The sequence below is a fragment of the Lygodium microphyllum genome, chromosome 24 (assembly GCF_053477565.2).
Source record: "Lygodium microphyllum isolate KBCC chromosome 24, Lygodium_microphyllum_v1.1.10, whole genome shotgun sequence".
NCBI classification, from domain to species: Eukaryota; Viridiplantae; Streptophyta; class Polypodiopsida; order Schizaeales; family Lygodiaceae; genus Lygodium; species Lygodium microphyllum.
The window spans coordinates 121,094,705-121,108,195 of record NC_141158.1 but is presented as its reverse complement, the minus strand read 5'-3'; the positions used below and the strand labels follow the sequence as shown (position 1 = coordinate 121,108,195).

Genomic DNA, 13,491 nt, shown 5'->3' with positions numbered 1-13,491 from the left:
TTGTGACTTCAAAATGGAATTTTGTTTCGTTGTTTTCGAAACTCATGGCAAATATGGCTCCCGAATAGTAGAATATTGATGATGGTTTGCCACATGCAGTGGAGGCAACAATACAACATGAAAGGGCTGCTGTGAATGCAACCAAAGTAGTCTTGAGATGGTTGATACAAACCCTCCAAGAGAGTAAAATGGCTGCTCCTTTACCTCAATGCACTAGAGGGGCTGTTGGACATGCAATACGTGTGTGGATTTACTACCTAGCAAAAAGGCCATTGGCACAAAATGGGTTTATAAACTGAAGCGTAAGGCTGATGGTGCAATTGATAAGTATAAGGCACGGTTGACAGCAAAAGGCTATATGCAAAAGAAGGGCATAGATTATGAGGAAACTTTTGCGCCTACATCCCGTATGCATATGATGAGATTTGTGATTGCTATGGCTGCAAATTATGGCTGGAAAGTGTATCGGTTGGACATTAAGACAACATTCTTGAATGGGGATTTGCATGAGGATGTTTATGTGTTGCAACCTCTAGGATTTGTGATTAAAGGGAAAGAGCACATGGTATGCAAGCTGCGTAAAGCTCTTTATGGTTTTAAACAAGCTCCTCATGTGTGATACTCAAAATTAATGTATATTTGGCCATCAAAGGGTGCGAAAATAGTTTAACTGTTTCCACTCTATACATTAAGAATGAGGGGGGAGGGGGGGACTTGTTGATTATCATTCTTTATCTGGATGACATGCTACTCATTGGACCTAGAGAGGGAAAAATTGCAGATTTAAAGGCTAAATTAAAACATGCATTTGCTATGTGAGATATGGGTTGTCTATATTGTTATTTGGAGATTCAATTCACCCAAAATCAGCATGGTATCATCATGCTAGAGCCACAGTATGTGGATAAGCTGTTACATAGGTTTAATATGCAAGATTGCAAACCTATGTCCACTCCTATGGAGCTAGGCTTAAATTTGTCTATGCATGATAGTGAAGAGATGCATGATGTCGCAATTTACAGCCATTTGTCTTATTTACCTTTGCAACACGTCCTGACATTTAGTATGTAGTATCTTATGTGAGCGGATATATGCATAGCCCTCGGACCTTACATTGTTAAGTTGTTAAGCGGATCTTCAAATACTTGCAAGATATTCAGTCAAATGTATTATTATTTCTCGGGGAGAGACTTGCACTTATAGGCTTACAATGATTTAGATTGGGCTAGTGATGTAGACACTGGGTAGTCTATTAGTGGACATTGTTTCTTGTTGGGCTGTTTATGCATTTTATGGCTAAGCAAGAAATTGCTTATAGTGGCTACCTTGTCTTGTGAGGCTGAGTACAAGGCAGCCTTCACACCAATAGTAGAATGTGTAGGTTGTGCAGATCGTTGGCTGATCTACATTTACCATTGGAGGGTCCTACACCCATTCTTTCTGACAATCAAAGTGCTATTGCAGTAGCATGAAATCTTATGTTTCTCGGATGAAACACATTGAGGTGCATTACCATTATGTCAGAGAGAGATGCTATGCAGGAGAGATCAACTTGATGTATGCACCCATGCACAAAAGTGTTGCATACATTCTCACCAAAGTATTACCATGTGAGAAGTTTGAGGCTTTTCGAAAGTCCTTGATTTTATTAGCCTTTGGTGATCAATCATCCTTGTACTTCATGACATTGGCATTGTAGAGGGGTGTTAGAATTTGGTAATTTTGGGCAGTGCCCAATGTATTTCAACTAGGAACTAGAGTAAGCCTAACTCTAGTTAGTTGGTGGAAGGCTAGTTAGACCTAAACTAGGGTTGTACTTTCACTCTATCTTTCAGTTCAGCAAGTACACTCTACTCTCTTGCTTCAGCTCACTCAGTGTCAATGTCTCGTTTCTATCTCCACCATTGCTGATCCTGTTTTCTCACACAGCTCTAATGTACTTTTCTTTATATCAAGGAAGTGCAAAGGAAACAAATTAAATAAACAATTAAATATGCGAAATAGTAGAAAGGATACAAATTCTGTTTTTGTTGTGTTATGACAGATTCTCGCACGTCTTTTAAGCTGGATGCTTTTACTTATATAACTTAGCTCAAGTCATAGGGTCAGAAAATTATTTAAAGGCTTCACTCATGGTCAAAAAAGGTAGTGGTTTGAGAATTCAACTAATATGTTAATTTGAAAGGTGTTCAGTTTGTTGTAGCCTTTATACAGACTATAATTGGTATAGTACCCACTTTTTTTGTATGCTTAAGAACATTTTTGGTGGATTATATAACTTGCTTTTTGTGATGACGTTTTAAACATTTGTTCAAAAAGCTCTTTTCCCTTTGGCTGTCGTCTTATGGGGAAACTCGGCTTGTGTGCTGATATTAGCTAAACTTTTCAGGTACCTCTTGGTCTAGCTATTGTTTGGGCATATGCTTTTCTTCTCACAGCAGCTGGTGCTTATAATTACAAAGGTTGCAATGCCAATGTGCCCAGCTCCAATATCATATCAGAAAGCTGCAGGAAACATGTTCTCACCATGATACATTGCCGCACAGACATGTCGGATGCATTTAGAACAGCAGCATGGTTCAGGTTTCCTTACCCATTCCAATGGGGTATTCCAACCTTTCATTGGAAGACTGTGGCTGTGATGGTGGTTGCATCAGTTGTAGCATCTATAGACTCGGTATAGTTTGGATCCTGTTATTTTCTTACTGTTTAAATGATTCTCGTTGTCTTTATCAATCTAATAATGGCTGGAGCTTTAATATTACCAAACATTTGTGGATCCTAGGTTGGCACATATCATGCTTCATCATTACTTGTGGCTGCCAGGCCTCCAACTCCAGGGATTGTTAGCAGAGCTATTGGGCTGGAGGGTTTGACCAGTATTTTGGCTGGTCTTTGGGGTATTGGCACAGGTGCAACTACTCTGACAGAAAACGTCCACACTATTGCAGTCACAAAGATGGGAAGTCGTCGAGCTATTGAGTTTGGTGCCTGTGTACTTATTATGATGTCTGTTGTTGGTAAGCAAATTCGTTTGATTTATTTCTTATTTGCCACTTTGGTGGTTGTCATTATCTATGTCATGGTTGAAGAGGTCTGGGGTGTAGAAATTTAATAAAGGAGATACTGGTTAAATTGAGGATTAGGAAAGTGTTTCTACATGTACAGACAGGAGACAGCTTTCTATAGTTTTGACAATTCCGTAGCTACATAAGGTCTGCAGCTTGACAGCTTTCTGTCTCATGCAGATTGACAACAAAAGCACAGGCAGCATGCATGTTCTGCCACTGGGAACAATCCCTGGCTTGCCAGTCTCTGCCAGGTTTCCCCATGTGTTTTATCTTTTACGCTGAGTGTTTCAATCTGTGTATGTACAGGATATTGCCTGCTAACTTCCCCACCCGCTGGTCTTGAAAGCTATCATCTAGTGATTAGATGAGTTTTGCATTCACATTCTGAGTCATATCAATGACACGAATTACTTTATGCCAGTACATGACACTAACTCGTTATATTAATGCATCATACACCTGAACTAGCTCCTTTGAGGGGCCAGCCCTAAGTATCGAGTTATCAAAAATAGTCTCAAAAGAAAAACTAGCAAGTGCATATAAACTAAAAATGAAAGTCACACAAGCACAAGAGTGCAAGTACAGTGAGGAGTTCATGGGTATTTTGGCATAGGCAACTCTTTGAGAATGCATCTTGTGACTTGTTACAGATCATACATGAGTAGACTAGCAACACCACAAAGGGATTTAAGATGGCTGCAATACATCAAGATAATCCATCTCAAAACTTGACCATCTGCAAGTGATACATCCACTATGCAGGTTCTTTTTTTGTCACCAAAATTCTCTCTGGCTGCAATCTCTTTGACCCCAAGGCTCAAGTTGATCTCATTCGCTCATTCGGAGGTGTACCCTTAAAGGTTTCAACAAAATCCTTTGGAATTTTTGTGCATGCCAAGATTATCTGGCTGCAAAATCTCTTCAAGCTCTTTCACCTCAGGTGGACTTGGCTCAATCAGAGGCGTATCCTTGAAGGTTTCAACAGATCCATACAGAAAGCATTATCATGGATCCTATCAATTATCTAAAAAGGTCCATTATGTTAGCAGTCATGTTTGTCATGCCTTGTCATCTCCTACCTGTGAGCCTCAGTTTGAGTCAGACGAGGACTTTAGGAGCTCTGACTTGTCTATCACTTGTTTTGACGGAGGAGGTAGCTCATTCTAGAGCACTCAGTTTATTGCATTTCAGTGCATTTTCTCCTCCAGTCGGGATTTTATGTGCATTTTCCGGGGCAGTTTTTTGCATTCTTCAACCTGCCTCACCTGTCGGACATTGTCCACCCTTTCCGGGATTTTTTTGAGCATTTCTGGCATTTTTACCAGCATTAAATGCTGGTCGGATCAGCATTAAATGCTGGTCGGACATATTTATGGCCTCAAATTTCAGGTCGGCCAGTTCTTGGGTTTTTTGGCTATTTATAGCCATTTCCCACTTGGCAGTTAGTTGTATTATCATCTTCCCTCATTCCTTGGCAGGTGCACACTCCGACTCCGTCATCTTCCTCCGTCTTCGGTGCTGCCGTCATCACCAGCCTGATCTGGTGCTCTCACTAACGCTTCGGGCTGCGTGCAGGGACTGATTAGTCCACAGTTTTGTATTCAGCATTCATTACAGTCAGTGCAGATTTTCTTCCTTCATTTTCTGCTTTCTCTCTCTCTCTCTCTCCCCCTCTGTGTTCGTCTTCTTCCGTTGCGCACTCTCACATGGTATCATCGCCTAACTGAGAGCACAGAGGAGAGCTTCCATTGCAGAGGAGGACACCATCAAGTGCAGCCTTTCTTCCCTCCTTTCCAGCCCTTGGCGGCGCTGTCCAGGCTGAAACACAGCCTTCCATACCTGCATTTTGTTGTTTTGCAGCATCAGGAGGAGTAGGCGACAGTTTTCTAGGTGTTTGCAGCCTGGGTTTGCATTAAACGCAGCCAACAGGAGGTGGTCAACATCAGCAGAGGAGAAGGCGTCATCATATGGAGGATAGGCGACAGTTTTTTTTTTCTTGAGGCGGCAGCATTATTTCTCTCCTCTTGCAGGCGACAACATCTTTTGGGTCTTTTCTGACATAGGCGGTTCCATCTTGACTGTCTGTTGGTTGCAGATTGTTTGGTGATTGCAGATATATACGAAGATGTCTTATCACCAGTTCTTTGTTGATTCAGAGAATGAGGTCTCTATTCCTTCCTTTGAGAGACGGAGAGACTTTCGTACTAGTTCACGTGACGACCGGAGGTCACCTAGCCCATTTGACCGAGATCCCTCTATTCCCCGTTCTCTCCATGTTTCACAGAAGGCTCGTTTTGCTGGCCTTCATATGCCTTCCATGGCACTCTCTATACAGGTGCTCGTACTCCCTTCTTTGCCCAAAGAAGACCGGCTTGATGGTTCCAACTATTCGCTTTGGTCGTGTAAGGTGGAGTGTATCCTTGATACCTTCGATCTTTGGGAGTTTGTTATCCACCCTATTTCCCGTCCAGTGGAGGATCCCACCGTTGGATCATCGATGGATCGTGCGGCCTTATGGGATCGGCTTAACTCACGAGCTCGATCTTTCCTCTTTATGAGCTTACAGGATTCTGTCCTAGTGCATGTGCGCAGGTTGCGGAAAGCAGCGGAAGTGTGGACAAAGCTTGCTTCTTTGTACCATTAGAAGAAAGCCCATCGGATTACTCTCGAGAAGAAATTACGGATGCTTGTTGTTGATGATTCTTCTTCCATGAAGGATCATATCAACAGGTTGGAGGACATGAGGAATGAGCTTGTGTCCCTTGACAGGATGATCTCTTCCGAGGATATGGCCATGATTCTTTTGAGTCAGCTGCCATCTCCCCGTTTTGATGTCTTCTACACCAGCCTTCTTACATCGAGGACCTGTGAGAAGCTTCTATGGGAGGAGCTTGCCCCGCTTGTTTTGGAGCACGACGAGCGCGCCAAAGAGGTAGCCAGTAGATCCACCTCCATCAAAGCTTTTGTTGCAGGTTCAAGAGGGGGGACATAGAAGAAAGGAATGTCACAGGCTAAAAGATAGGAGAGTTCTTCAGGTTTTGACTCCGACTCGGAGAAGCCTAAATGCCCATACTATGGGAAGGGGACACATCCAGAGGAGAAATGTTGGAAGAAGTACCCTCACCTTCGTCCAGGCGTGAAGGATGGAGCTAAAGCATTTGAGCCTTTTACCTCTACTCCAGCGGTTACCCACGAGTTAGTGTTCCTTCATATTGTTGACTTGGAGGAGCCTTCTTCAATGGTTGCCTCATCTTCTGAGAGGCCTTGGTTGGCTGATAGTGGAGCTTCTAGTCATATGACTCTGCGAGGTGATTTGTTGCAGGATCTATGCCCTTCTGAGGGTTTAGTCATTGTTGGTGACATTGTTTCGGTGCCTATTTGTGGTGTTGGCACTTTGCCTTTATTTCCCGACCGCGCGTCGAGCTCCCTTTCCCAGGCTCTTTATGTTCCTGACTTGGGCTTTCCACTCCTCTCAGTCTATGGCCTTACTAGGCTTGGTACCCCGGTTGTCTTCACTGAGCAGGCCGTTTGTATTGAGGATTCTTCTACAGGGGTTGTTATTGCGGCAGGTTGGCAGGAGAGTGGGCTTTATAGGCTCCATTCCCCTTCTCTTATGCAAGGACCTCCGAGGCAGTTGTCTATTGCTACAACCGTTTCCACTTGTGCACCCTCTTTTCCACAGGTTCCTTCCCATCCCCCACTCTCTCCTCCGGTGGTTCCCTTGTATCCCCCATCCCTTTCTGAGGGGGACGATCTCGGTGATGCGGCTGTGGATTTCTTGGCTCCTATTGTTTTAGAGGGGGCTTCCCAGGATCGCGAGGAGTTTCTTTATCGGCAATCTTCATCGACAGACTTCATCGACCTTGGCATTCCCCTTGCCACCCCAGGATCCGTTTCTCCCTTGTTAGCAGTCATGTTTGTCATGCCTTGTCATCTCCTGCCTGTGAGCCTCAGTTTGAGTCAGACGAGGACTTTAGGAGCTCTGACTTGTCTATCACTTGTTTTGACGGAGGAGGTAGCTCATTCTAGAGCACTCAGTTTATTGCATTTCAGTGCATTTTCTCCTCCAGTCGGGATTTTATGTGCATTTCCCGGGGCAGTTTCTGCATTCTTCAGCTTGCCTCACCTGCGGACATTGTCCACCCTTTTCGGGATTTTTCTGAGCATTCTTGGCATTTTTACCAGCATTAAATGTTGGTCGGACATATTTATGGCCTCAAATTTCAGGTTGGCCAGTTTTTGGGTTTTTTGGCTATTTATAGCCATTTCCCACTTGGTAGTTAGTTGTATTATCATCTTCCCTCATTCCTTGGCAGGTGCACACTCCAACTCCGTCATCTTCCTCCGTCTTCGGTGCTGCCGTCATCATCAGCCTGATCTGGTGTCCTCACTGACGCTTCGGGCTGTGTGCAGGGATTGATCAGTCCACAATTTTGTATTCAGCATTCATTACAGTCAGTGCAGATTTTCTTCCTTCATTTTCTGCTCTCTCTCTCTCTCTCTCTCTCTCTCTCTCTCTCTCTCCCCCTCTGTGTTCGTGTTTCTTCTTCCGTTGCGCACTCTCACACATTATTCTTGTGATGTTACTTTTCTTTTTGAGAATGCATCTTGAGTCCAGCCTTCTCAGACTTTACTCACACCCAATCACCATTTTTCAGCTTTGTTTGGTGCCCATGATTGTCCGGTTGTTTCTTTTACTTTTCTTGTGTTCTAGCAATATCTTGCTTAATCTTCTCAAATGCTAGTGTGATCTTTGACAAGCAACAAAGGTTTCATATTTTCTTCTCGAAAAGGTGGGAGAAACTACTTAAGCATAAACAACTCCAAAAGGTGTATTTCTTGTAGATGAGTACCAATGTTATTTTAAGAAAACTCAACCAAATGCACATACTTTTTACATGGATATAAAATAGGAGTAGATACAAAAAAGAGAGAGGCCCAAGATGAGGTATCATCATCATCATCATAAGAGTGCTCATCAAGAGAGTTTGAAGATGACTTCTCGGAATCGGATGGTGAGATACTCTCATACCCGTCCTCATTGATGAGGTTTACCATCATCATCAAAAGCCCCTAAGTAATGGCTGTCTAGGCAAGAGGGGAATGTCATTATGAGGCATGGGATTAGAGCTACTAGAGCTTTTCCTCACATATATTTGCAAACCGTTCGAACCACCCCTTGGCATTGTATGAGGTGCATCGAATGACCAAGCCCTTGCTGCTATCTACTTGAACTCCTTATCGATGAGCATGGTAACCGCGAGTGTTAGTCGCCATTAGCTCTTGATAGAGCTTTGCAAAGATTAACTCCTCATTAACCTTTTGATATACACTTGCAATATTGTCGCTTGTCAACTCAAAGACTTCAACATTCATCTACATAATGCATGTAAAGATTGCAAGTACTAAATTGTAAAGCATGAAGTTGAAAACAACAAGTTGACTTATCATCTATGGATAAGTGTTTACCTACTTAGGACTACCCATACTAGGCATGACCCTCATCATGCCCAAGTTAGTGCACAGAAAGACTAGTCACTCTACAGCCAAGGAGTCATGATACTAAAGGGGCTCAAGATGATTGTACTCTCTTGAAGCTTAATTGTGAAGATGGGCAGCTACATGTGTGGAAGGAGGAGAGAGGAAGATCACTATGTTGTTTTGACTTATGAAGTGCACCATCATCTCTGTAGAGTCCTCTAGGGCAAAGGCCTTGAAAGGAAGGGCAGCAACTTGTGGGGAGTGGTGAAAAGAGTGAAATGTAGTCCTTCATGTAGTAGGATGTCACTCCAAGTAGCAACATGCAATGTTAGTTGGCTTGGAGAGCTTCATTATACAGGTACACTGGTTCATGGTTTGTTTCTTTGATCATGAGTATTTGGTTTCACTTTTTGAAACCACCTATTATGGGATTCTAGTCAATGTGACTACCAGAGTATAAAAGTCTTAGTTATCTGAGCTTTCTAGTTAATCTAACCGCTCGGCTAAACTTTTAATTTCTCGTGGGCATCTCGTCAATGACAACCCAAGTATAATTATAGGGCATTCTAGTCATTGGCCAACATCGTATTTTGAAACACTCAAATAATACAAATTGCCTTTCAAAGTACATGAGCATTGAATTAATTTGAATAATTGAGCCAATATATCTTGGTAACAAGTGATATAGAAAAGGTTGGTTAAAGGTTGTAATTGTGAATATTTCCACCTCCAATGGAAGTGGGAACTACGAATGAGCTGCATTTCTCATGTACAAGCAAGGCCTAGAACGATATTACTCAGTAACTCTGATGTAGGACCAAGGTCCACAATGGTAGAACTCTGATTGAAGAAGCCCCATCAGGCACAACTCTCATGAACATCAACAGTAGAATTCCTATGGAAAAAGCTAGGTGTAGCAAGGGAATGCCTGGATTATAGAAATGGGGGAATGAAAAGAGGAACGGAGACAGAAATGGGAACGGGGACGACAAAAAATTGGAGTTTTTGGAGTTTCCAGTAACTATAGGAATGAGAAAGGTGGACTGGAAATGCAATGAGTCATAGAAACAGGAGTGGAAACTGTGAAATGGCAAAAATGTGGAGTTTCAGGTTGTTACAGAGGGAGAGAGCAGCACAAATACAGCTCGGCAGAGGGGTGGCAAGGTGTGAGGTACAGTAGTGTGGCAAGGTGATACCACAGGTGCACAGCTGGCTGAAGGGTGGCAGAGAGGCAGCAGGGGTGAAGTAGCAGTAAGAAAGGGCCAAAAAGGGGACTGTGGCAGTGGCAGGCGGGTGTAATGGGGAGGTTGCTTGTGGGGCAGGCAGGCAGTTTTGCAGGGGGATGGAGCAGCAGCAGCAGTGAGGACTGGGTAGAGACGGCAGTAGTGGAGGCAGCTGCTGAAGCAGGCAGTGGTATGACAGAGGCAGTATATTGATTTGTTTTGGCAACATAGGTTGAGATCCTACGGGCTTCTTTCCCACTCTTGAATAAGTGCAAGCCATCAAGACAAGTGCCCGATACTAGCCTGTGTACCATGATACTAACCTGCATGTGTACAATGTGTACTTCTGTAACATTTGTCCTAAGATCTTTCAAAATGCACAAACAGTTCTTTAAAAACAGGTACCCATTCACTTTTGGATTAACTATTGTCTGTTGTGCTATTTCAATATGGCTTGAGATCATCTTATTTCTCATTTAGTCTGGTAGAAGTTGTATGAGACATGTCTTATGTTGTGGGCAGGTAAAATTGGTGCATTCATTGCAACGATACCTCAAGTGCTAGTTGCTGCCCTGCTATGTGTCATGTGGACAATACTTACAGCCCTTGGTTTATCCAACTTGCGATACAGTGAAACTGGAAGCTCACGGAATGTTATCATCGTGGGGTCCTCTCTTTTTCTGTCTTTGTCTATTCCTGCATACTTTCAGCATTATGCCACGGGTCCAAGGTCTGCAATTTTAGCGAGCTATTTACAACCATACACGGTCGCTGCACATGGTCCAGTTCGAACAGGTTTCGAAGGGGTAAGTAATCCATCGCAAGAATAAAAGGCTAGCTAGTGTTGAAATTTTCTTTGTTCTATCAGCAAGGGTTTATTCTCATTGATTTTGTGCACGTGCATTTTACAGGCATGGGCAGTTGCGGGTGTGGGTTGTGGTGTGCACTGCACGTGTGGTGTATGTGTGATCATTGTGTGCAGGTGCACTTGCAAGAGTGACTAGGTGTGAGGGAGGGGAGGTGGAAAAGAAGAGAGTGTGGGGACAGGGGTAGCAAGGAGGAAAAAGAATGGGAAAAGGGAGAAGACAATGAAAAGATCTAATGATCACCGGGACAGAAATCTAACAGTTGTTTGTCCTCCTGCAGCTCGACTTTTTCCTCAACACAACCCTGTCCATGAACATGGCCACTGCATTTCTAGTGGCGTTTGTTCTCGACAATACTGTTCCAGGAAGTCAGCATGAGAGAGGCACGTATGTTTGGACAAAGCCAACAACAGCGAGACGTGAGCTTGCAGTTGTGAAAGACTACTCACTGCCAACCAAATTAGCAAAATACTTCACCTGGGCAAGATGGGTTGGTTTATGAGTAGGCCCTGAGATCACGCTGAAGATGATTACCCATTTCCACACCAGCTCTGATCATGCCGAGGAATGTTCACCTAGTTCCACACTGGTATGTGCAGAAGACTACGCATATTGGAGTGAGATAAGGGGAGGCTAAGCCGAGTTCTTGTTTAAGCCAATGTTGTTAGGGGAACTGAGCTAATTTTCTTTAAGGCTGGGGATAAGGGGAGGCAGAGGCTGAGCTCAGCTCAGCGCGAAGGCCATTTGATTGGGGGACTGAGCTGAGCTTGTTGGGGACCTGGAAAAAGATGGTGCTCCTCTCAGCATAGAAGCATTCTACTGAATTCTTTGATTCTTTCGGCACAAAGATAGCAGATTCTGAGAGAGCTAGGATAGCATGCACAATAAAGGACATGGACATACAACTCTCAAATTACATCGATAGATATTTAATGTTACGGATACTCTTGTGCAAGGTTGTCTTTTTGGGTCAAAAATGGTTTTGATTTTGATATGAATATCGCCCAATCCACAGAGAGAGAGAGAGAGAGAGAGAGAGAGAGAGCGCATGCGCACGCATGTGGGTGTAACTTGGTTGACTCCATTTGAGAACTTAGCCGACTTGAGAGAGAGAGAGAGAGGTTTTAAATAAAAGGCTTTGGGTATGTGTGGCCATGTGGCCTGCATTCGAAGAATATTGTTATGGCAAATTTCCCCCAAAATTCCGATTGTCTGGGCCCTCGTTGAAAAGGTTGCTCCATGGTCGCATATTACATGATATTTGTACGCCATGCTTTGGTGGCCTTTTCACTTATGATATTTTCTTTGGTTGGCTAGAAAGTATGGTGTAGAAATTCTTGTTAAATTTAAGCTTCTTCACAAAAAAAAAGGGGCTGCTCCATGGTCGCATATTACTTGTTGCACTCGTCCCCCTTGCATGATATTTGTGCGATGTGTTTTGGCAACCTTTTCACTTACAATATTTTCTTTGGTTGGCTAGAAGGCATGGCACAAAAATTCTCATTCAATTTAAGGTTCTTTACAGGAAAAAGAGTAACTTTAATGTGGTAGGGACAATCCCAAGATGCCTTAAAAGACATATACCACAAATCCAAGACTTGACCCTTGATGGACTTGAAAATTTGGAAACTATTCCACTAACCATTCTACCCCCATGAGAGAGAGAGAGAGAGAGAGAGAGAGAGAGAGAGAGAGAGAGAGAGCATCTCTCTCTCTTCCACTCCAGCCAACTAGCTTTTCAGTTGTGTTCTCAGTTTGGCAAACTAGCTCGGTAGTAATAGTTCTATTGTTGTGTTTTCAGCTTTTATGCTTTTTTTTTTTGTGTTTTGATGGACTCCACTCATTCATTCATTCTATTCATTCATTCTTTTTTGTCTTTTAGATAAAGGCATGCCCATATGGAGTTGGTTGGGTTTTAATCTTCATCACCTCCATGCTAAAGTGCAAGCAACACCTAGGAGTGAGGGATAAGCTGAAGCTCTTGCCCTAACAACAAGATGAACCTAAAGACTTTCTCAATAGTCTTGCCATCATCACCCAAGCCAAATTGAGAGCTGAGCTCTTGGAAGGAGTATTTATATCACTGTGTTAATAACTTAGAAGTAGACAATATGATTTTAAAAGGTTCACTTGCCAAAGTGCTTATGCGCTTGGTGAAACTAAAGCGGAAGCTAGCAACATAAATGGCTATAATCAATACAATGATTGAAGATCAAGTCAAGAAAATCATAACCAAATTATAGGATGAAGTACAAAAGGAAATTGAAACAAGGAAGGAGGTAGATCAACAAGTATGGATAAAAATTGAAGCAAAGAAGGTAAATCAACAAGGTATAATAAACACCATCTTTTTCGTAGAAAGGAGGCTAAGTGAGTAGTTTGTTGAGTTGGGAAAGTCATAATAGAGGAGTTCAAAAGCTTAAGATCCAAGTTATTTTTAGGAAAAATGGGAAGTTAATTAAGGTGGTAAAGTCATCAAATGGGAGTTCAGAAAGCCTAAACATTGGGTCATGATGTGTTAGTATATTTGACAACTTTAGAGTTGGTTTTTTTTTGGTGCAAATGGCATCTTGGCATGGGTTTCCTTTTGTGCCAATGGATCTTGGAAGTGTAATTAAAAACTTTGCATTGTATTTCTTTGTCTTATGTGGATTTTTGGTGTTTAAAAGGATGTTTACACACACACACACACACACACACACACACACACACACACACACACACAACACACACACACGTGCACAAAATACTCTCATAATGTGTCATATTCAATGTTGGTATTACATTAAGGTTACATATTGTTATTAAAATCATTAACATTATGTATATTAATTAATGTTACATAACATG

The 13,491-nt window shown here is 42.7% G+C and overlaps 1 protein-coding gene across 3 annotated transcripts in view; it reads left to right on the top strand.

Moving 5' to 3' along the window:
• Nucleotides 1-13,274, top strand: part of LOC148015589 (nucleobase-ascorbate transporter 12-like) — a 45,864-nt gene extending 32,590 nt beyond the window's left edge. The window contains exons 7-11 of one of the 3 annotated variants that reach the window (XR_015688425.1): nt 2,390-2,677; nt 2,786-3,020; nt 10,298-10,581; nt 10,922-11,230; nt 12,524-13,274. Coding sequence is in view for 2 of the 3 variants with exons in the window: in XM_087665816.1 (XP_087521942.1) it covers nt 2,390-2,677; nt 2,786-3,020; nt 10,298-10,581; nt 10,922-11,143 (1,029 nt within the window). In the remaining variant the exon portion in view is untranslated. Of the gene's footprint in view, nt 1-2,389; nt 2,678-2,785; nt 3,021-10,297; nt 10,582-10,686; nt 11,636-12,523 lie in introns of those variants that run through there. The other 2 variants (XM_087665816.1, XM_087665817.1) reach the window with 2 other exon arrangements.
• The last annotated feature ends 217 nt before the right edge of the window (nt 13,275-13,491 follow it).